This window comes from Ctenocephalides felis, unplaced genomic scaffold (assembly GCF_003426905.1).
Source record: "Ctenocephalides felis isolate EL2017-DRISC unplaced genomic scaffold, ASM342690v1 CF-g0.4_SCAFFOLD_03572, whole genome shotgun sequence".
Classification (NCBI taxonomy): domain Eukaryota; kingdom Metazoa; phylum Arthropoda; class Insecta; order Siphonaptera; family Pulicidae; genus Ctenocephalides; species Ctenocephalides felis.
In genome coordinates, this window is record NW_020539726.1 from 20,238,893 (window position 1) to 20,262,301 (window position 23,409).

At 30.6% G+C, this 23,409-nt stretch overlaps 1 protein-coding gene across 1 annotated transcript in view; it reads left to right on the forward strand.

Annotated features, from left to right (window-relative positions):
• LOC113388204 (MOXD1 homolog 2-like) overlaps positions 1-23,409 on the forward strand; it is a 70,767-nt gene that overhangs the window by 3,824 nt on the left and 43,534 nt on the right. The window contains exon 2 of the mRNA XM_026625605.1: positions 10,109-10,264. Within this exon, the coding sequence (XP_026481390.1) occupies positions 10,109-10,264 (156 nt within the window). The remainder of the gene's footprint in view (positions 1-10,108; positions 10,265-23,409) is intronic.

Genomic DNA, 23,409 nt, shown 5'->3' on the forward strand with positions numbered 1-23,409 from the left:
GTTTGTTTGGCAAAAAGACCTGGACGCTTTATACATACATCGGTTTTTGTAAACATGGGCTAGGATTAAGAGTTTAGTCCCTTTTCGACCCTGTTTTGTCTCGACGAAATGGGGCATAATTAAGCAACGGAAAACTTCATACGATACGTAATGAGGGAAATATATTTAGGTCCGTGTTCTATATTTTGGACTTTGGAAAATATTATATTATAGCAGAGGACCGATAAATTCGAAAATGAAAGGCTACAGTTAAGCCCTTTCAAGTATTTATTTGACGGGAACGAAGTGGATACATATTTTTTTTGTGGTCTTCCCATGGGTAAGTCTTGAAAGCTATGGGATTTGAAGTAGAGGACCTAGGTTTTATACTTGCCTAGAGATTTGTAATGAATTCTATATACAATAACGATGTGTTATATGCTTATTATAGTATGTTATTAATCTAATATCATGTATTTCGGTCTGATAATTACTAGCTAATTATTATTACATGGAAAAGCTAATTACCCTGCCTCAAAATTCGCAGCAGAAACAGAAATCTGGCGTTCCCATCTATAGTTAACGATATTAGCCGCGGTAAACATCAAATTAAGCTCTATGTACATTTTAACAATACATGCCCGAGGCCGCTCGACATGTTCAAATATTTACACGCTTTGTATGTTCTATATGACTGCACCAGGTTTTACGAGATGCAAGTCCAAAATGCTTTTGTTTCATATGACCGTGTTTACCTGCATGTTTCTACTGAACACTTTCTATTTAACTAAATCGGAACACTTACGATCTGTATGTTGAACACATATTGCGGTAATAACGGTCTCATGATGATTTATTTGGGAAACAGGGTACAACCGCCAATATCTCCAAACGAGTAGAGTGGGAATTTTCAAAAATTATTTGAAAGTAGAGGGAAAATGATGTATAACTAACCATGACCTCGATTCTTATGATGTTGCTATCTTGATATAAGTGTCAATGTTTGAAAATCCATAACAAAAGTATTTTCTTTCATGTTTGTTTTTTTGGTTGTGAGCGCTGTTGTTTAGTTTACGAGACCTCAATATAATTTTTAAGTCTGCTCGTTAATTACTACTACATAAGATGTATTGTTAATTTTAGGTTAGTTTCAACGGTTTTTTATATAACTCATATAAAAGATTACATGTGGGTGAGGTAAAACGCCCATAAGAACCTTTATGCTGACAAAGGTGTAAATAATAAAAAAATAGTAAACAAAAGTTTAAAGGGACGTATTCTGCCATGAAATAGACCAATGTTATGGTAAGGTTTGGTTTGGTACTAAAAATCTGACAAAAAGCCATGTGGTTTCTGTGCAGTCAGGCGTTTAAGATATGAAAACCTAACCTAGAAAACGCACAAATATCAAACGTACGATGTTATGATAATTAGATCTTTCTGATATGGTTTAATAACATATGAGTGAAGTTGCATTTCATGTGAAAAACGCCTGATCGTATAGCAAATACATGTCATTTTAACAGTATTCAGTACCATTTGTATGAAGAGTGCCACGTAACATAGCCGTGCCATAACATTGATTGATGACAAAATCGGCCCATAAATTAAGCAAAAACAGTTTTTACAACAAAAAATATATTAAATTAATAGTTATTCCAACTTTGCTGATGAATATTTGACGAGATACCAGATCAAGGTTATATACAGTATTATCTTTGTCAAAAATGTGCACATGAAATTTATAGTTTGCACTGGCTTAGTAATGTAGCTATTATATCATAAAATTCCTCAAATATAAAAAATAAGACATTGGATCTATTTGCCCCCTGGCTGTCCCATTTACCCCCCTATGGGATAAAAACGGGCAGATGATACATTTTGAAAAAAGAGTTTAATAACATATTTCTATATTTTAATTGGGAATTTTGCCGACGGTGTCTCGTATTCTTGAAGCCATGAATAGAAAGGCTTTTGAAAGGTTGGCACTCTTTTGACTACTATATAATATCAAAACTACTTTTCCAAACTTCTTTAATATCTTAAGCTCATATTTGCTTAAAATAAAAATTAGAATCAATAGAATGCAGGGTACCACAGGGCAGTGTGCCAAGCCCATTGCTTTATCTCCTTTTTACAAGCGAATATGCCCACAGATGATCTTCTAATCATATGCACTTACGCGCCGATGACATAGCTATAATTTCCCTGGAATTCTTGTATGCACCCTTTATATGTGGTCATTAGAAATGTTAAATAATTTAATAATTTTTGATGATTTTTGATAAACATTTTTTATCATAAATTTTAACGCCTTACAATTTTTCCCAGATTTGGAATCAACGTCGCTCAAATGACCTAATAACAAATTGTTCAAGTTAATCAACATTTTCATTGACCACATATAAATCGAGCACCCTGTACGATTTTGTTTGATACGAATTATGTGTTTGCGATTTGGCCAAATTGGATCTTTGTGCCCCGCCCCTAGCCTGTATTTCAATGTATATTATAAGGCAGACTGAAGTAATAGAGTAACTAATTTCTATTTGTGCCTATATAAATAATTTTTCCTATTATTAACTTTATTATCTCTTATTTCTGTTCTACGTCAGCAGTATATTTCTTCAAAGTAGAAAAACGGTCACGAAATGGTAACCGATGCAATATCACGCACACGTCTTTCTCACGATGCTGTGTACTAAATCCTTTTCACATAATAATGCGAAAACTCGCAAAGTCACTGACATATAAAATATATAAAAAAACCACAGTGTACGACTCAAACAGCACACAAAAGACAAAACCTTATGAGTTACCAGCTTTGCGAATAAAAGTAGCAAGAATCCAGGGTAATACACGAAAGCTTTGAAATAATATGGATATATTCGTAGCAGTTCTTCATAATGGGAACAAGCAGCGAAGAAATGTCAGAAGGGTTGCCAGAAGGTTTATAAATATTTAAGACTGCTCATACCCATACACAAGATAAATATTTCTTAAATCTCCATTAAGAAAATTATGCTCGTGTAAGACACTTTCGATTTGAAATATGATAATCACAACGTGTCAAGGGAAATTAATAGCATATTACATAGTAATTGCATAGTATAAAGACACGACAAAAATCAAATATTGCACAATCAAAAAATTCCTTTCTCTTTTTTATCAATATCCATACAGGCGTTCATCAAAATTGTCAATATTTTCCATCATCTACCTATCTGCCATATGAGAAATTCAAAGAACTCTAGCAAATCAATTTTGCTGTCGATATATGTCTGTCAAAAGTTCAAAAGTGAAGAGCAGGCAAATAGCTATTCTAATTGGAAATATGCATATATCATAGGAATTTTATTGTTGTACAATAGCAATTGCAGCCGTGGTACACAGTCACCCACACGCACGGTTGAAGAATATGATGTAAATATTGTATGCGGGGCCTAATAAAGGTAGTCAGATTACCTTTGTAAAGTTATAAAGCTTTTTTTTTTAAAAAAAAAGAATTTTAATTTAATAATATTGGTTTGATGATTATGAAAAATTCCAAAATCTATTCCAATGTTTGAACTCATTATAAAATTTATTTGCATCACAAATATGTGTTTTTTCAATTATAATTAGTTGAAATAATATTATGAATGAAGTGAAACATTCACTGAAAATTAGATATATTTTCCTTACCTCAATTCAAATTTTTTTATAAATTTAGCTTTCCATAATATTATTTTCTGATTGGTAAATAAAGCTTTATCCAGATGATTATATTGTATTTAAAATAATAACGATAATACATCAATTTATTTTGCAAATTACATAGATGATAAAGTAAAATTAATAATGAATGACTTTGCATATTATCTCAATTTATACTTTTCATCTTTAAATAATGATGTCTCTGAAGTCTTAATTTTAGATACAAAATAAGTTTGTATGTCACTTATAATAACTTCCTTGTGAGATAAATAATGTACAAAAAAACTATTATAAATCAGATGAAAATTGACAGATTCCAAGATTTACAGTAAATCTACTTTTGTATATACAATTACAATTACAAACTGTGATTGACGAATATATTCGTCATGGAGCAGTGACAATTTTTTGTGTATTGACGAGCATAGTCATGCATATAAAATAGTGTCGATTTATATTTAAAATGCAATTTAACAAAAATACAAAACTAGTGGTGCATGGCACTGTGTATTAAGGCAAATTGATGGAACTTTCTGTACCGTAATGAGATATTCGAGGAATATTAAATGTTTTTAAATAGATAATTATAAATACTGTAACTTTTATTATTCGTATTTTATAGACAAAATATAAGAGCTTATAATCTGGTCGACTACGTTTATATATGTTTGCATGGAAAATAAATAAATAAACTTAATCAATCGGATTTAAAGTGAAGGACATTGTAAAATATTACATTAGAATTATATAAAATGAACTGCAAAGTTAAAATTATTACTGAATTTCAAAAATTTTACTCAGAATTAAGATTAAAATCTGAATCATTATCGAAATTTAAAAAAAATGTAAACTACAACTGCTAGCTGGTTAAAAAATGTGTCTTAGTATCTACTTAGTTCGTTTACACGTTTACTATTACAGTCGACCATAGATTTGGGATAGTAAGGGAAGTCAACAATTTATTTTTTCCAAGTACTGTATACTAAAAAATTCCAAAGCATTCTAATATTCGTTTATGTAGTTAGTAATTTGACTTTAGCTTTAAAAAAGTAAAATATCACGATGGTATTTTTGTAAATTTTAATTAATTAGACAATCAGGATACATATCATGTTAATGTTATGTATGGCGTTTATTGGACTCCTTCAATGAAGAGATCTTTTGCTAGAATGTATCTAGAGCTGTCTATATAAGAATTTATTGATGAAAACGCATTTCTGCGTTCATAGCCACATAATGCAAAAAAATACACTATATTTATTTATACTATTAAATATACATATGTATAAAAAAACTTGTCTCAGTTCAGTAAACCCAATTTATCATTTGACTTTTAAATATCTTCTACAACTTATCATCAGCCCTTTCGTTAACCGCCAACTAGTATCCTACATGACATGCCTTTTCGTATTTTCAATAAAAGATTACTTGTAGCGCACGCTTTGTTTTGTAATATTCATGGCAATACGGAAAATGGCAATTTCTCGACGTGGTTATGACAGGCACGTACGTAGGTACCGCTCCGGGAACTCCGGCAGCTCCGGGAACGACTCACCTCAACTGCCTAGAAAGACCGACAAAGCGCGGGAAAAATGATAGAAAGAAATTTTCATTAGCCGAGTGCATGCTTGTTTTATATCGGCTTGTTTTTCCGAACAACTGAGGCAAAATCTGATTTTTGTTTGACGAACGACCGGTTGTGTTTTTTATACGCTTTTATAAAATATACCTTCGTTGACTGAACGACTGAACTGTGTGTAAAATGAATTTTCATGCGAGTATGCGGTTATGCGAATTAAAATTATGAAGGACAAAGTATAGAGTAGTTGAATGTCGTGGCAACTGGATGTTGACGTAGGGATTATGGAAATTACATATGTATGAGTTTAGCTGGGTTTATGTAAACCGACTTTTGTTTTTGAATTAATATTTTAATTATTTTTATAGGGTATAGAGGCATGAAGTTGAATAGGAAATAAATTTAAACCAATAATCAACAAAATGTATTGGCATTTATTGTTTTAGGGCAAAAAGGTCTTATTTGACTTTTAATAATTATACTGTTAAAACAAAAGCAACTGAATCATAAGAAATAACTACATATCTAACAAACAACTATCTAACTATATTAAGTAAAATTTCTAGCTAATTGGTTTTTTTCAACTGTTTTTCAAAAATTTTCTCACCTGGTTCTTTCTATCCCATATGCAAGGTGAACAGACAGTGGGCAAAAAGATCTGTTATTAACTTCCCGTAGGGTAAGTTATTGCAATGGGCCGAAAATCTAAAGTGAAAATTTTCACATTTCTCGACGTTTTGAAGGTTTCTGAACATTTTGGCATACTTCAGAAAAAATTGATTTGTGTGTGTGTGTATGTATGTATGGATACAAATTTCCAGTCACGTTTTCGGGCGCACGGATCAACCGATTTCAATGGTTTAAAAAACATTCGATTACTATTGATAGGGAGATGAGCTGATTAGTTTTTAGCAAAGGCAGGTCCAGCAGTTACGGAGATAAAGAGCAAAGTGTGCAGAAAATAGAAATCGAGTTTTTGAGAGAACGGAGCATCCCATTTGAATGTTCTAAAAAAATTCAATTAGTAATAATTGGGAGAAGTGCCTATCAGATCTTGGCAAAGGCAGGCCCAGCCATTTAGAAGATACGGAGCTAAATGTGCAAAAAATGGCAGTTTTTGAAAGAACTAAGCGTCCGATTCAAATGATTCAAAGAACTTTCTGCTTGCCTTATCAAAATAATTGATTTTGGAAAAAAAAATTTTTTTTGTTTCAACTTTTTTTTTCAATTTTTTTTTTCAAAAAAAAAATTTTTGTATGTCGAAAATAATTCAGATTTTATTTTTAATTCTGACTTGAGTTCTAATATACTTTAAACAAATAATTTCAACTTTGCAATTCAGTTTATATAATTCTTATAAATATTAGACAATGCTACAATATTTATAATAATCTATTTCAAAACGTTCAGTATTCTTCTAACATTTCATTACAGTACGGAAAGTTCCAGCGAAAAGCAAAATAACGCATTATTAGAGTTGTGATAACTATTAATTTAATCCCTCGTAAAATCTTGTAAAATTATCTTTGTTAACTCATTTCACTTGTTTATTTACTATTTTATTTAAGTTTACATTTTGTCGAAAACAGAAGATAACAGATAATTAATGTATATTCAAGAATTATATCCAGGTATCATGAACTAAACAACACTGCTCCAAAAGTGAAGAAAATTGTCGTTGCAAAATTGACAATATGGCCGCTTATCTCCTATTGGCGATCCTATTCTTAGGCGATTCTAGCGGCCTATTACTTGTTTTGAAGTTAACAGTCATGGACTATCATCAACTACATAACACAGCTCAAACCTTTAAGAATAATTTTGTTGCAAAATTGACAATATGGCCGCTCAACTCCTGACCTTTAGCCCTCTACCTTCAAATAGTATTGTTAAAAATGCCTTACTTTACTTGATTTCGAGATAATCGTGGTGGACTTCTTCATCCACTGACCACTGACCCTCTCTCTTCTCTCTACTTTATATTGCATTTCTATAAATACATCTAATGCAACTTCTTTTCTACCATATACCCCGAAGCAAAACTTTTGTAAACTTTAAATTAAATGATAAGCTAAATCAACGCCAATACGACCCGGAGTTGTTTCAAAACAAAATCTACCATACAAATTATTTTCCGGAAAGTGTCCCCGTACATAGTAGACATTCGCTCTATTTCTCTTCGTCTACATCGGTGGTTTTCTTTTTTCCTCAGCGGCTTCAAGAATCTCTAGTTCGATTTTTCCGGATTCTCGTTAGTTAATCCATCGCTTCGGTTCCGGTCTTTGCTCATTTATCACCGGAGCTTACAAGTCGGTATTCGGAGCAGGCGACATCGATCGCGTGTCTAGTCCCATGTGAAACCGGAGTTAAATTATTTGAATTGTGGAACACAATGGAGAATCTACACTTTATCATAGGGAATATTCATTAGATCACTTCACTGCTAATGAAAAACCAACTTTTCTAATTTACAAAACCTATTTTTCAGAAAATAAGGTATTTTTTAAAATATAAATGAGTACCAGATGATCAGAATAACCTCTTATATTAAAGACAATTTTATCTCTAATCTAATATGTAGGTACACTTTGCCGCTAATGAAAAACCAACATTCTGCACTGTCTTTAAAAATCACAGTTTCAAGATTAGGAAAATCATGTGTAAAGAAGTTTGAAATGCTAACTCATAAGGGAACAAACCCATGTCATCCAATATATGTAAAAAACAATAATCACAGAAATATAAGATTTTAAATTCAGATAGTTTCAATTCCTCAAAACAACCAGTGATGTTAAAGTGAGATAGAGCTTTAGAGAAATATTTAGGAACATTAATCAATAGATGTATAAAAAATTATTTAAACATTTATATTTTTAACGTCCCATAGGGTAAGAAATAGTTATCCTCAAAAAATCGAAAATGAGAATTTTTGCAAATCTTTACGTTTTAGAAGTTTCTGGACATTTTAGCATTCTTTAGAAAAAATATGTATATATGTTTGGATACGATTTTTCGTCGGACAATGAAAATTAAGTTTTTAAAGAAAGGAGCGTCTGATTTGAATGGTTCAAAAAAATATTTTGCTTGTGTTGACGCAATGAAGAATTTTGTTTTTATTATTATTAGATTTATTTTAGAAGTACTGTATCCCAGTCAATGGTATGAGAGATCACACCTATCTTAAAAACAAGACAGTAAAATTTTACATCTTTATAACTATCTTTTAACGTGAATCATATCAATATATTTGCTTTTGAAAGTATATAAAAATACATAGACACTCATATACTTTCACCTCTGCGTATTCATACTTTTAATCAAATTTTTATGTATAATACAGAGAATCCTAGTTATACATATACATTGTGCTTAATGTGAAAATTCGAGAACAAAAATCAAATTCATTTACAGTGAATTTAATCTTGTTAAATGTTTAAAAACAGTTCCAGCAGTTTCGAAGATCCAGCGAATAAAGTTTCAAAAATTGGCTTAAAAAATCAGTTACTTCCAACAGTATGGATCAACCGACATGAATGGGCATTTTTAGATAGAAAGAAATTTTTAAATTTTCAAAAAAAAAATATTCAAACACTTTCAGTTCTCAGTTTTTAAAAAATATCAGTATTTTCAAAAATGTTCAAATTTTTCAAAAAAAATCTTAATTTTCAAATAAAGGCAGTTATTTTCAATTATTTCAAATTTTAAATTTTCAATATTTTCAGAAAAATTTAAAATTTCCAAAAAAAATATTTTTTTTAGTAAAAATTTAATTTCAAATTACCGTACGGGAACATCCATATTTGCCTTATTCGATTTATCACATTTTGATACCATTCACCAATAAAAAAATTACATATATCTATTATTTATTATAAAAATTTAATTTGATTGATTCAGTCAATAAAACAATCCTGAATAAATTTTCTGACCACTTTAACCAAATAAGCAATCCCATGATAATATTCCTGCGTCGTCGGCCGTCCGTCGGCTTAAAAATAATTACAAATTCTTCCATTATTACGATACTACGTCCATAATTCAATAATAACATATCATTATGTTTAAATCAACTCTGGTCGTCATCTGACAAGTAATGATGAAATTTCCTCGTGATTATTTTTATAAACCGTACATAAATCAAAAATTTGATATCGGGGCGCGGGCATGGGAATTACAACGTATTCAATTTCATGACTTTGTAAAATATTGCTTGGTGAAAATCAAAAATCGTTTCTGTTTTTATTTTTTTTCTGCGGCTTTATTTGGATGTGTTAAACTATAACTATATATTCTAATTTATAATGAAACAATTTCTGAAATTCAATTTACTTTTCTATATTTTTTGCCTAATAATTTTAAATGACTTTCAATCTCAGTAAACAGATAACTATCTGCAAAACAGGTCTCAACAACTCTCCCTTTTTATAACGAGACTTGATGCAAAAACATATCCTGCATTTCGAAATTTTTGTCGGCGGTAGGAAAAGAAAAATTACCCAGAAAATGATATATAATTATCACAGTATCCTGTACGTGTTTCAGTGCAATTATATAGTGATATACGTTCGCTTTGTGAGACCATTTCATATCTTATCTACAAATTAGTACGAGAAATCATATAAATTATAACTCTGTCACTTGATTTGTACAAGTAGGTGCTTGCAGGAATTTAAAATATGACCTAGATTAAAGTCGCATAACTCAGATTTTCATTTTCACACTTGTGGTGGATATTCTAAATTGCTCTAATTGTGAGTGGTACTCCACCACAACGTTAATTATTACCTAATATAGTTTTTTAATAGCAGGCTTGAATTTTCAATTAATTACCTAATGTTTCTTTTATCTTTTCAGGATCGTCATGTTAAGCCTGGATACGACCGTGAACCTGAAGTTGATCCTTCGCAGGATTATCAACTTCTTCTAGGTTACGAGAATGCGACTCACACGGTCTTAAGATTTAAGAGACGTCTAGACACTTGCGACATTAGTCATGACATGCCGATCACGGTAAGTTATTAATTTAATAAATAGAATTATTTTTTATTACTTGGGATTCTGGGAGCTACTGTGCTAAGAGAAATTACCTGGTAATGACATGCCACAGCCAATTGTTAAATGATTCTCTAATTTCTGCTTAATTTTCAGTTACTTGACCAATCTTTCAATATAAATTTCTTTAATCGATCATCGTATTTTATAATAACTTTATCAAATTTGCAGAATCTGATCTACCTATCTAATCTATCAAAACTCATTAAATATTTATGACTACATTCATTTTTGCAGATAAAGTAATTTTATGCTTAATCTAATTATTCTCAATTATGACTCATATTTTAAATAGAAACATATGAATACTATGATTTTTACTTTGCAAAAATTACTTCATTATTATATATCTATATTCATCTAGGCCTATATTCATTAATCTAATCACTATTATTAAAAAAAAATCATTTTATAGACAGTTCAATTACTATGATAACTCTTACCGAGACTATGCAAATAAATAATTTTACTACTGTCTACTCTTGTTATAGTCGTGATTATCTCAATTATATAGTATTAAATTCATTCTTTAATGAAATATAATTGGTTAAGCTCGCCATTACGGCTTGAATTAAAATACCGGTCACAAAATGACTCGACAAACAACAAAAGTGAATTGTACTGATTGTGCTTCTATTTATGTCGGGTTAATAATTATATAAATCTCAAAAAACTCACTTTGAGCAAGATTATTTAACTAGTTAATTCTGTTTGACTAATATACACGTCATGGAAACTTTGTGTATTATAGCATACATTCGTCAAGCGTATAAAACAATGATTAATTGCTATTGCAATTTACTCTATAAATGACGAATATACTCGTTTTGAGCTCGATTCGGACCACAGAAAACTTTTAACTGGTTAATTAACAATAACCTTTCGAAGACCTCTAAAATATTTTATTGAATATAAATTATTACTTATATACCTTAAGAGAACAGAATATTTATCAATAATACATTTTAAACGAATTAATGATTACTTTTATCCAAGTCATTTCTCATTGTTTTAATATTACACAATATATACGTCAGGATTACCTTTTCGAGGTACCTTCCCAATTTCGGCTGAAAGTAATCGGTTAAGATTATCATCTTGTCTCATGCTTATCGACAATATAAATGGCGTAATTAATTTTGCGAGTGGCTTCGAAATGAAAGATTTATTCGCGTGCCATAAATCTAAAGAAAGAGGCACACGTCGTCTGAGACAGAACCAATGAACAAGTGAAATGATCGTAATAATACGAGAGATTGGTTTAAAGATTTTTTTATTTATAATATTTACTGAAGTCTAGCCAAAACTGTCTTTACTGACTTCACATATGTTATCGAAAAAGTTGCATTTTTTTTGTTAACTTTGTTTTATTTAGCAATCAGAAATACATAAAGATACCTATGAGCTAAAATGACAATATTTAAGAGCGATGTCTAAGAAGAACTCCAATGAGATCTTCTCAGTTTTACAATTAATATGATAATATTATATTAGACCTAATCTAAGACTAAGTCTAAAGGCCATTGTCGTTTCAATCTCCTTATGCCAAAAGGTCAACTAATGTCAACTATTGATGGGTTCGAATGTGAGTCCAGTTTGCGTTTGTATTTTTTCTTGAATTTTTTGAACGTTGATTGCATCGTTTAAGAATTGTACGTAAAATTTTTGACTGAGTTCTATGCATTATAGCTATATATGATTTGTAAGCACATCCCCAGAGCTCAATTCCGCAAGTCCAGATTGGTTTAATAATTGATTTATATAGTAGCAACTTATTTTCAACCGAGAGCTTAGACTTTTAAGTTGCATTTATGATAAAATTTTAATTTGACGTTTGTGCATTTGTTGCATGACGTTTGTTTAGGTTTTATGTGTAAAACGGCTGATCTCACACCAAATACATAGCTTTTTGTCAGTTTGTTACTACCAACTCATATGAAGATAGACCCGTAACATAGCTTTCTTTTAATAAAATTAATATTGCACCTCTACTCTAGTGACCACTCAATAGATTTTTCAAAATTTTATTATCTGAAATGTTGCAATGAAAAATTCCATCGCGATTTTCATTACTTTATTATCCATTATGTGAATGGCCTTATAGTTGCATAAATATAAATAGAAAACAAAATATAATTATCATAAAGTATTTCAATAAGTATAAAACAAATCATTATTTTATATGCCCATTGGGATTGGCGAATACCGCAAATTTCTTCTATTCAAACGCATCTTTCTTAATGATCAATTGCTTTTTGTCTGAACTAGGATCGCCGAGTTTGCAAATAGGCGCGGTTTGTATGTAAGTACGAATATGGAAATTTTAATTTGTGTTCTTATTGATCCTAATATTAATCATAGAACATTGTAATGGGAAATCAAATAAGACGATTGAAACTACGTGAATATTTCTAGAATTTTTTGAAACAACCTTGACCAACAATATGTAGAAATTTGCGGTTCTTTGATACACATCGAAACTAATAACGAAATATAGCTATGTTATTCGAGAATAGGCAAATTTCGATACCCAATTTATAGCCGCAAATATAATCGGAATCGACCATTTATCACAATACATTGCACAAATCTTTTCACCACAGGCGCTTCTGGGAACATAATTCAGCAAACCCGGTAGTCACGGTCAAATCCGGCCGTTTCGCAACTGTCGACGAATTAATTAAATCATCCATTGATAAAATAATTAATTCATTACGCATAACATTTATATGTTCATTACGGTAAACTTTAACAATAGGTGCGGAACCGCTGACCTAATGAAACAAAAGCTATTGCTAACAATGAACCGACCATTATTCATTCACATTCATGATTCATCAGTCACGCTTAATGTGTTATATGAGAAACAATTATAATAATAAAAATAATAATAGTGAAAATATCAATTACAATAACAGATTCTCCGGTAGAGAGTAGACTAATTTAAAAAAAAAGAGTGCACGCATGGTTCACACGCGATTGAAGTAAAACTCATTCGCTACTGTACACAGTAGCAAATTTAAGTTAAGTAAAAATAAATACATCATGTAACAATTTTGAATAATATTTATTAGTAATATGGTAACACTCCTGATGCACACATTTATTATTGTCAACCATTATACACATTTATATATTAATAAATTATAAATCATATATTTATAATAGCATTAAAATATGTATAATATTTAAAAACAATAATTAAAGTCCTATTTCAAATATGACATGATCGGTTTGTCATTGTAATTAGCATTTAGAAATGAACCTTCATTAGAGAAATGAAGTAATTGCTGATTAATAAATTCTTTAATATTTGTTCACACAGTGATTATGTTAAACAACGCCTCAACAAATATTGTTTTTGCAACTTCACTCATCATGTAATTGTGTTCGAAGAACTTCATGTAATTAAAATTAACATACATTCATTGACTGCTTGTATTTTTTATACTTTTTCGCTGGCGATATAATCTCATTCTTTGAACAGCTGTAATATCTGTTTTGCCTAAAAAATATTTTCCATTTCAATAACTTAATATAGAAATTATTTCAATAAATTTGCTGCATTTGTTTTATTATTTTCATTATAATTATTTTTCGGGGGACACGGTAAAATATTCTTCTGATTCAGGCATTTTTCATTAAATCAAGATTTGTACTACGATGTAACATGAAATTGTTTATTTATCTATGCCGATTTCCTTGTTGATATCGGTTCGCATACAACGTTGATGCCGGTACGCATACAACGACAGATCTCTATTCACATACGCGACGACTAATCACAATCGACCCGTAAAGAAGTGATATCATAGAGAGCAAATGATGAATCATTGGCACTCGACTCTTATCGTATCTTATCTGCCGTAACGCACTTCCGTTGCATTTGTACGGATTTACACCCTAGTCGTGCCTAAAGAAGTTTTACTTCAAAAATTACGAATATTTCCACATTATTTCAAAAGTTTTATATCAGAAATATCAATCACTGAACTAAATTTATTACTCAAATGATAATAAATTTGCGGAGTATAAAAACAATCAGCTTAACGCTTATACGTTAATAAAACGCTAATGAAATTCATCGACTTCATGAAAACTATTTTTCATTTTTAATTCAGAAACTTCTTCTAATAAAGTTAGATAAAATTATAACCTATATAAAGTTTTGCAGTATATGGATTATATCATTTTAGATTTACTATCTCTAGAGTTTCAGTCGACATCGCAAAATATTGCGTCCGGAACTATCACGCCAGGCAGCCAACGCCGTCGAGCTTTATGAAGAATCGTTAGAGTATATTCTTGGTTTTTATTATTATTTTGTGGTGCGCCATCTTTGTAGTTTTCTTTCTTTGGGTAACAGAGAAATGGAAACATTTTAATGTCAGTACAAAAAATATTCCTAATTTTTACTGGTCCCAGGATAGTTGAAATACTCTGCCTTTTGATTAATGTTCTATTATTTTGAACAGCAATCAGTACTTAAGTGTCCTATAAGCTGTTGGGCTGATTTGACTTAATACTAGTCCCAAGCAGTTGTCCCATCTCTGTATGATGTATTATTAATACAATTTCTGTAATGGGGATCAGGTCTATTTTCACTTGGAAGCTATATTATCAAGTGAAAACCCTCGTCTCTACTGCCTGGTAACAGGCTGCTCAAAGCGGGAGTGAACCCTGAAGCTTTGATTCAGGTCCAGTCGTTCTAGCTATTTACCTACAAGCAAGCCTATGTTCTATGGTATATCTAATTTTCAAAATTGAAAGTTTTTTATGTTGGGCAATGAAGGCAATCCTCAATCCATTCGCCGCATTGCGGGCGTCAGCCTGAACAATGCGTATGCAATAGTCGAAGTGTTATCTCGACATATGTTTTGTATTTATAATGAGATGACAATGCTTACAAATAAGCCATTTGCACTTAACCAGTTTGACTTATCAGATTGAACTGAACTAAACGATCCTTGTATCGTTTTCGTTTCGCAATATTTCAATAGGCCGCTACTCACCTAAGGCCGGTGGCACACGAGGAAGAAATTGTAATCTTTGGGAATTTTGAATTTGTTGATGATATTTTTAGATTTGTTCATGGAAAAAAGTGCTGTTATTATCATTCTATCATAAATGCTGCTAAAATATGGCTTAGTGGTGGCGTAATCAGTTCGAGCGTTGGCTAGCACAAACTGGTCCCAAGTTCACTGGTTCGATCCACAGCCAATCTTAAATATAAAAAAACGACTATAATAATATATATATATATATAAAATAATATGTCAACAATGGATGGTTAATTACTCATAAATGTATTGGACAACTACTGGGCAGAAACCCATTAAAAAGCTATATAATCGCCAAAACAATTACTGAATGTCCTAGTATGACAGGTTGCAATTAAAAGTATAACAAGTAAACAAAAATTCCTCGATTTTATGTTTGTAAACTCAATTTATTATTTATTATTTTCTTCCTCGTGTGTCAACGGCCCAAAACTATCTCCATACACATGTAGCAATGATTGAAATGATTGTTGTTCTTACAAGATAGCTTGCTAATAGCTAAAGTACGCTCGACTGAATAGATTGATGTCATGATGCATTCATAACATTTGTTACAGTTGAATTTGAATAGGTATCTAAGGTGTGCCAACCGGGTTCAATATATGCAAGTTTCTTTCTTTTTAATAGTTCGGGTTATTAGTTATCATATATGTGTAATCGAACTGTCGATCGGTAATAATTCAAAATAGTAAGGATAATGAAGTTGATACTGCAAGGGCGGAGTAGATGAGTAATGGTAAAATTCTCATTTCTTATATTTACAAAATTGAGCTATATTCTTATTAATGTTAAAATCGATTGTTTTGATGAAATACATTTCTAAAGAACCTATTTTGCGTATTAGCAATTATAAGAGTTCGCGTGGTTAAAGCGAAGACGTTGATGGCTTTTCTGCATCCGTTTGGACAAACAAAAGTCTCCTAAGATCTAATAACTACATAATATTTGGTGAATGAATTAGTGGACTTCATCTCAAGGTTTATTTATTATCTCAAGAATTTGTTTTTCGAATTTTACATATATTTTTACATTTCCGACTAATAGTTTCCTAATGTTAAAGCGGTCATTTGAGACCACCATCAATTCCTGTCAATGACAATGTGCATCGGATACACGTGCATTCGAACTGTTAAACCCAGACGCTCCTAGTGTGACAAAGAAATATTACACAAATCTTAAAGAATGTCTATAATTGGTTGTTCAGGAGTACAACAACTCGAAATACTCTCTATTCACTGTCAAACAAACGGATTGATGATTGTGGGTTGGACGGCATAATGTATTCACGATTTGTTGCCGAGATGTGTTTTGATTTATGATGCGATTAATTAAAACAGATTTATCATGTATATGTGGTCACTGCGGATCGTTAATGTATGCGCATACGAAAAATTCAGCTACCGTTTCTGATCGACATTATGTCCATAATTGACGTAAGTGTATTACCCGGTTTTATTAATCAACCGCGGGCCTCCCGCGGGCCTGCGGTCTAGGAACATGGGATATACGAGCTGGATTTATTGAAGCAAATGAGTTTTAATGATATGGAAATGCTTGCTAATGCAGTCAAGTTCAATGACAACACAGAGGAAAAAATTCAATTTTTTTTTGTTTGAACTGTTGTCACTAATGATAAGTGTCGAGTTCGATACAACATTTGGTTTACTCAAATCACATTTTTTCTATTTCAGTTATTAACATACCTCATGCTAATTACTCGTTTATTGTCTCTAATTGCACTCTCTACCATATTCATATCTATTTGTCACTATTCATGGCTCAAGTACTTTTTAACTTCCCGTAGGGTAAGTTATAGTAATCGCAACAAAATCGAAAATGAAAATTTTTATGTATCTTTACGTTTCAAAACTTTCTGATTATTTTGGCATACCTTAAAAAAATGATGTATGGCTTGTGTGTGTATGTGTCTGTGTATATGTGTGTGTGTGTGTGCAGATACAAATTTTCGTCGACGATTTTGGGAACTCCGATGAACCGATTTGAATAATTCAGAAAGCATTCGATTCGTATTGATAAGGAGATTAGTTTTTGGTGAAGGCAGGTCTAGCTGTTCCGAAGATACGGGGTAAAAAGTGCCAGAAACGGTAACTCAGTTTTTAGGAGAACGGTGCGTCCGATTTTAATAATTCAAAAAAACATTTTATTTATATTAATAAGATAAAAAACTCATTAAATTTTTGGAAAGGCAGGTCTAGCGGTTATGGACTCTCAATAAAAATAAGTTGAAATAATGTAATTTGGCGCTCAAAAATGTTTATTGGGCATATGAATATCAAATTATCAAATATTTTATAGAGATTTTAATAATGTGTAATTTGTTTTTTGAGTTTTGTACCAAGATTTTTAGTTAGCCTTAAGGCACGATGCCATGCACCCCACTAGTTATTAATTAAATCCTCAATTTTTACTAAGTATTATTTCCGCAGCGATAGTTTCCATTAAATTACGATACAAAATAATTTACCAGTAATTATTTTAAAATCGGCTAACATTTAATTCAATCAGATAAAAATTAATTTGTGTATCGGTTTGTAATATTAAATTGACGGTTTTGGAATGAAGTTTGAATAAATTGAATCAATTCGTTGATGGTAATAGGTTCTACTCGGATGATATTAATAATACAATGAAATAATAAATTGTATTTTGGGATATATGGTAATTCAATACCATGTATCAGGTTAAATGATTTTAATCGATTGAATTATTTATATCGTCAGAGATAAATAAAAAATGTTTTTATTTCACTGTTCTTCTCCACTAGGATTAACTAAATGGAGGCACCCCAACGTACTTATTTTCCTAATTTGCTCATAATTATATTATTTGTATTTATTTATAATTTTTGTTTTGTATCTTTATTATTGTTTATCTTAATTACTTTATTTAATTTTTATTTTGTGTATACGTCACACATTAGCTTAGAAAATATATACTCTGATTGCTAATTATAAATAAATAAAAAAAAAGAAAAAACTTCACTCTTCTTAATTTGATCAATATTAAGTTTTTTTTTATTTTTTCTCTAAAAAGCTCCTTAAATTGTGGTTTTGTGCATTTAAGCACCACTCCGGATGAAAATCATTGAGATTTCTTTGCTATCAAATTTTCAGCAGTTTTTAGCTTTCTGAATATTTTTAGAAAGTTTTCAATCTTTTGTGTAATTTCTTGCATATTTAGTATGCTTGCTTGTATTCCATCAAATCCATTAAATCCATCAAACATATTCAAAGCAATATTAAGAATTAAAAAAAAAATTAAACATGAGAAAACATGACCATGTATGAACAGCTCATGAAAATAACTACAATTTATATGAAATGGATTTAACCAATTCAAAAAATTGAATCTAGTAATTGTGATTCATTAGCTATTGATCCATGTCGATTGATATTACAAATTATTGCATTAAGTCTATTTTATGGCTTGATTTTATGAATATCTTAGTTTGTAGATTCCCAAGCAGTAAATCAATATATTTTAGTACTTGGGCAAATTTTATATATATCCATAAGTATGGAGTGCTTGTAATTACGAAGCTATATATAAATGCTTCATTATACTTTGCATATCACAAGATATACCCGTAATAAAACTTGTTTTTTCTCACTTTATAATCCGTAATGGAAATTATAAATATTCATTCAACATGTTGCCGGCGTGTCCATAAAGTTGGATATATTTATATTTGTGTGAACGCGAACTTTTTATTTTGCGCGGACAATGAGCCGGCACCGAGCGTCGCGAATAAGTGCGAATAAAAGCGGCTACAAGTGTCATTTTTGCAATTGCATTTTAACTCGTTTCCATACTGACTAGAATGGCAGTTGCGACGAAAAGAACATTGACGAGGTGATATAGAGGTGGTAAAAATAATCGAAATAATTAATATAAATAGTGGAGCATAGTATCGTGTCTTAAGGCAAATTGCTGGAACTTCCCGTACCGATAATTGAATTATTAAAAGAAAATTGCAAAATTTTGAAAAAATGAGATTTTTGTAGAAAAAAATGGAAAAATTTGTCTTCTTTGAAAAAAATGTTTTTTTATTATATATTGTTTTATTGTATATTGATTTTTTTTGAAAATTCTCAACATTATTTTGTAAGCAATCGCGCTGCATAGCTGATTTCGTGTTTAAATATCAAAGCGCGTAAGCGCCGCGCAGTCGTCTAACGTGTAAACATTGGTACGGAACCCATGTAATTGGTGCTTAATATATTTGGCTCTTAATATTTTATTCTTTATTAAATATCTCATAGTACGATGTATATATGTCTAATGTTCATTTTTGAACGTCAGATGGCATTGTTTTTAACTTTTTTTATTGGATCACCGGAGACGCTGGACCTGCCTTTACAAAAATTATACCAGTTGTTCATTTTGTCAATACAATTAAAATATTTTTTGAATTATGTATTTAAATCGGACGCTCCGTTATCTCAAAAACTAAAATACCATTTTTGTCACTTTTTGCCCCTTATCTCCGAAACTGCTAGAATTGCCTTTACCAAAAACTAATCAGCACGTAATTTTACCAGTAGAAATCGAATGTTTTTTGATGATATTATTCAAGTCGGTTGAATCGTGTTCGCGAAATCGTCGACGAAAATTTGTATTCGCTCACACATATATCTATTTTTTCTAAGGTATGCCAAAATGTTCAGAAACCTCTGAAACGTACAGATATATAAAAAATTGCATTTTCGATTTTTTTTGAGATTACTAAAACCTACCCTACGGGAAGTTAATAATGTGTATGAAATCGATATAATGCGATGCTAATCAGAACTAAAAGTTCAATTATGATTATTAATCATCAAATTGGTGCTACTGTGCTGACATATGTTGGCCACGAATGGAAGTAGAGAAACAAAATAAGATACGTGTCATGACATTTTAAATGATCAAGAATCATAAAATATAAACAATAGTGTTACAGTTGAATTATTAATGCCAACCGAACTTTAATTAGATGGGTTATTGCGTAATTACTAGCTCATTTATTTGCTATAACCACTGGTCTTCCACTGGCCTACTTATATAGTACGCCTTGTCCTCGAGAGAATAATCGTATGGTAAATTTAAAATTTTTGTTCAAGCAAACTATTATTTATGCATATTTGAACAAGCTAGAAACGTGATTTGTTATTATTTGACCAAGGACCAGATTTTTTTAGATATATTATTTTCATATCTCAGTCCGGCAGGGGTGCCTGGTATAAAGAATTATGAAAAAAATTACATATTTTATATATACATATCATTTATATCTATTTTATTATACATTCATAAACCTTATATTTAAAATATCTCTTCACTCTTTTTTGTCTTATATAAAAATTTTATAAGACGACGTCGGTTTTGCAGATGGCAACCCAAAAAGTTGTCCTAATTCTATGTGATGAATTTTATTTTTACAATTTCTGTAATAGTGATTAATTTTTTATTGGTGCAGTAATTCCGCATTGGATATAAAATATAAAACAGTTAATAGTATTTTGAAATATTTCGAAATATTTCGAAATATTACGAAATATTCGACGAATTGCACTTGCATTTTCATCCTTATACAAGTACTTGTGAATATGCATCTGTTGCATTAACCCAAGTTGAGGACAATCGCAAAGGCCGTATCGTATCAGAGACACTATTATTCGTGAAGCGTCTGCATACATGTATATAATTTGCATACTTAAATGAGATGTTATTCTGTTCATTATATTCATTACTATCATTTAAAAGTCTACACGATGCTATGGTGTTATTGAGTTGTCTGTTGGCAATATTATTTTTGATTAATTTATAGGTATCGTATGATTGTATATGATGGCTAACGGAGATATCAACACAGGCGATATGAGAATCAACTGCATAATTTTGCATTCGAAATAAGAAGAAATCATGGCTAGATGTTTAAGGGGCGTTACGGCGATATGTAAATTAATATTGTATGACTTAATTTAGATATCATTGTGATGAAGATATTAAAACAAAGTGATACAGTGTTGTAATGCCCACACGTAAAACAGAAAAGAAGGAATTCTCCTATGGGAGAAACCATGGTAAATTGAAAGTATTGCTGATTGTCTGAAGGAAGTGTCTGTCCGTCTAGTATTCTATCAAAGCTAATTCTAAACTATTTTGGGGATACCTTTTTTTAATTGCATATTTCAACAGCAATCAAAACCTTACGTCCTATAAGTTGTTGGCTGAAACTTCTCCTTTTGTCATAGTTTTAGAAGGTAACTCAATGCAATGGTTGATCAAGACAATAGTTGATGGATCAATATTTGAATATTTTATTATAACAATTTATCTAATAGAGCTGACTATGCAGACACTTCAATGGCAAATAATCAATTATAATTTGGTATTGATAAAAGAAAATATTACTACCGTTCTGGTTATTAACTCAATATTCTACTTCATCATCCATCATTCATTATCCTTTGACTTTTATATGTCTATCTTTCGCGAATTGGCATAGATAGAGCTCGATTGTAAAACACATTTCGCTTATTTGTCTGTTCTGTGCAATTTGCAAGGGATTAAGCGGCCCCATGTTATATTATACATCACATGCATACAAATTGAAATGGTTTTACTGCAGTCGACCGCCTGCCTCGTCGGTTGGCCAGTTCACTTGCATATATGCTCGTTTTAGTAGACTGAGGATCTCGGAGGTTTTGTGAAAACACTAATAATTTATAATGAAAATTTATACAGTAATATTAAATAATAATAAGCTTAAGAAAAATATTAGTAAATAACTAGTGGTGCATGGCATGGCCTTGTGTCTTAAGACAAATCGCAGGAGATCCCGACCCTAATAAAACATTCGAGAAATAATCATTAATTAATTAAAATAAAAATTTATTTTTAATTTTCTATAGATTATAAATAATAAAGATAATCTATAAAAAATTAAAAATAAATTTTTATTTTAATTAATTATTGATTATTTTTTCAATGCTCTATTCCTGCTATTTGTCTTAGGGCACAACGCCATGCTATGCACTACTAGTTATTTACTAATATTCTTTACTTAAATTGTAAATTTATGAGCAAGTGTATTTATGATTTTAGATTATAATAATATTGTAAATTTATTATATAAGCACTCATAAAGAGTCTTATCGTGTTTCCATACAGAATTAGCCCCATCCTGGTATTTAAATGATTTTGATGTCATTTTATAGCTTTTTTTTTGGTAAAAAATCCGATATACGGTTTCAACTCGCTAGCTCATTATCTGGCTAAGATATCTTTTAAAATATGCGAAAGTGGCCTCTTTTTCATAGCCACTTTTTGTCACAACTGTAAAAGATATCGACAATCAAATAACGCTATTCTATTCACATCGGTTTGGACTATATTATTAAAACAAATATTGTTAAATAATCATTTGTTAGTTTATGAAATAGTGGTATGAATATAAAGCAGTAGTGATTTTGGTTTTTATGTATCATATGTTGCATATCAATGGATCATATCAAGCAGTAGTGATATTCGTTTTTACTTGAAATGGAAATTAAAATCTTTATTATATTTTCTTTTTGTTTTTTTTTATCATCATACATCAATTTTTGTATCTATCCTAAAGGTAAAAAGTAAGTTATATTTTAAGAATAAAAATAGGATTTAATAATGCAAAATATTCTGATCAACGACAGTGATTTTGAGATTGACAGAGGTTTAATATAGATTTTACTTTCTTTTACTGGCTCTGGTAGTATTCTGGTGTAGTTCTGTTGCACGTGAGCTTGGGTGATCTTCAAGGCGGTTTTGTATATGTCTGAATGAATTCGTATTTCATCGTTTATTGTGCTGATATCGATGTCTTTATGGATCAACCATTTTGGAACATACTTTGAAGCGTTGAAAAGAGTTCATAATTTATTTTAAAGTATAGAAAATATCAAAAATATAAACTAATCTGAAAATATGATCATAATTGAAAAAGAAAGTCATAACACTTAAAAAGAAAAAAACATTGAGTTACCTTCTAACGTTTGTAAA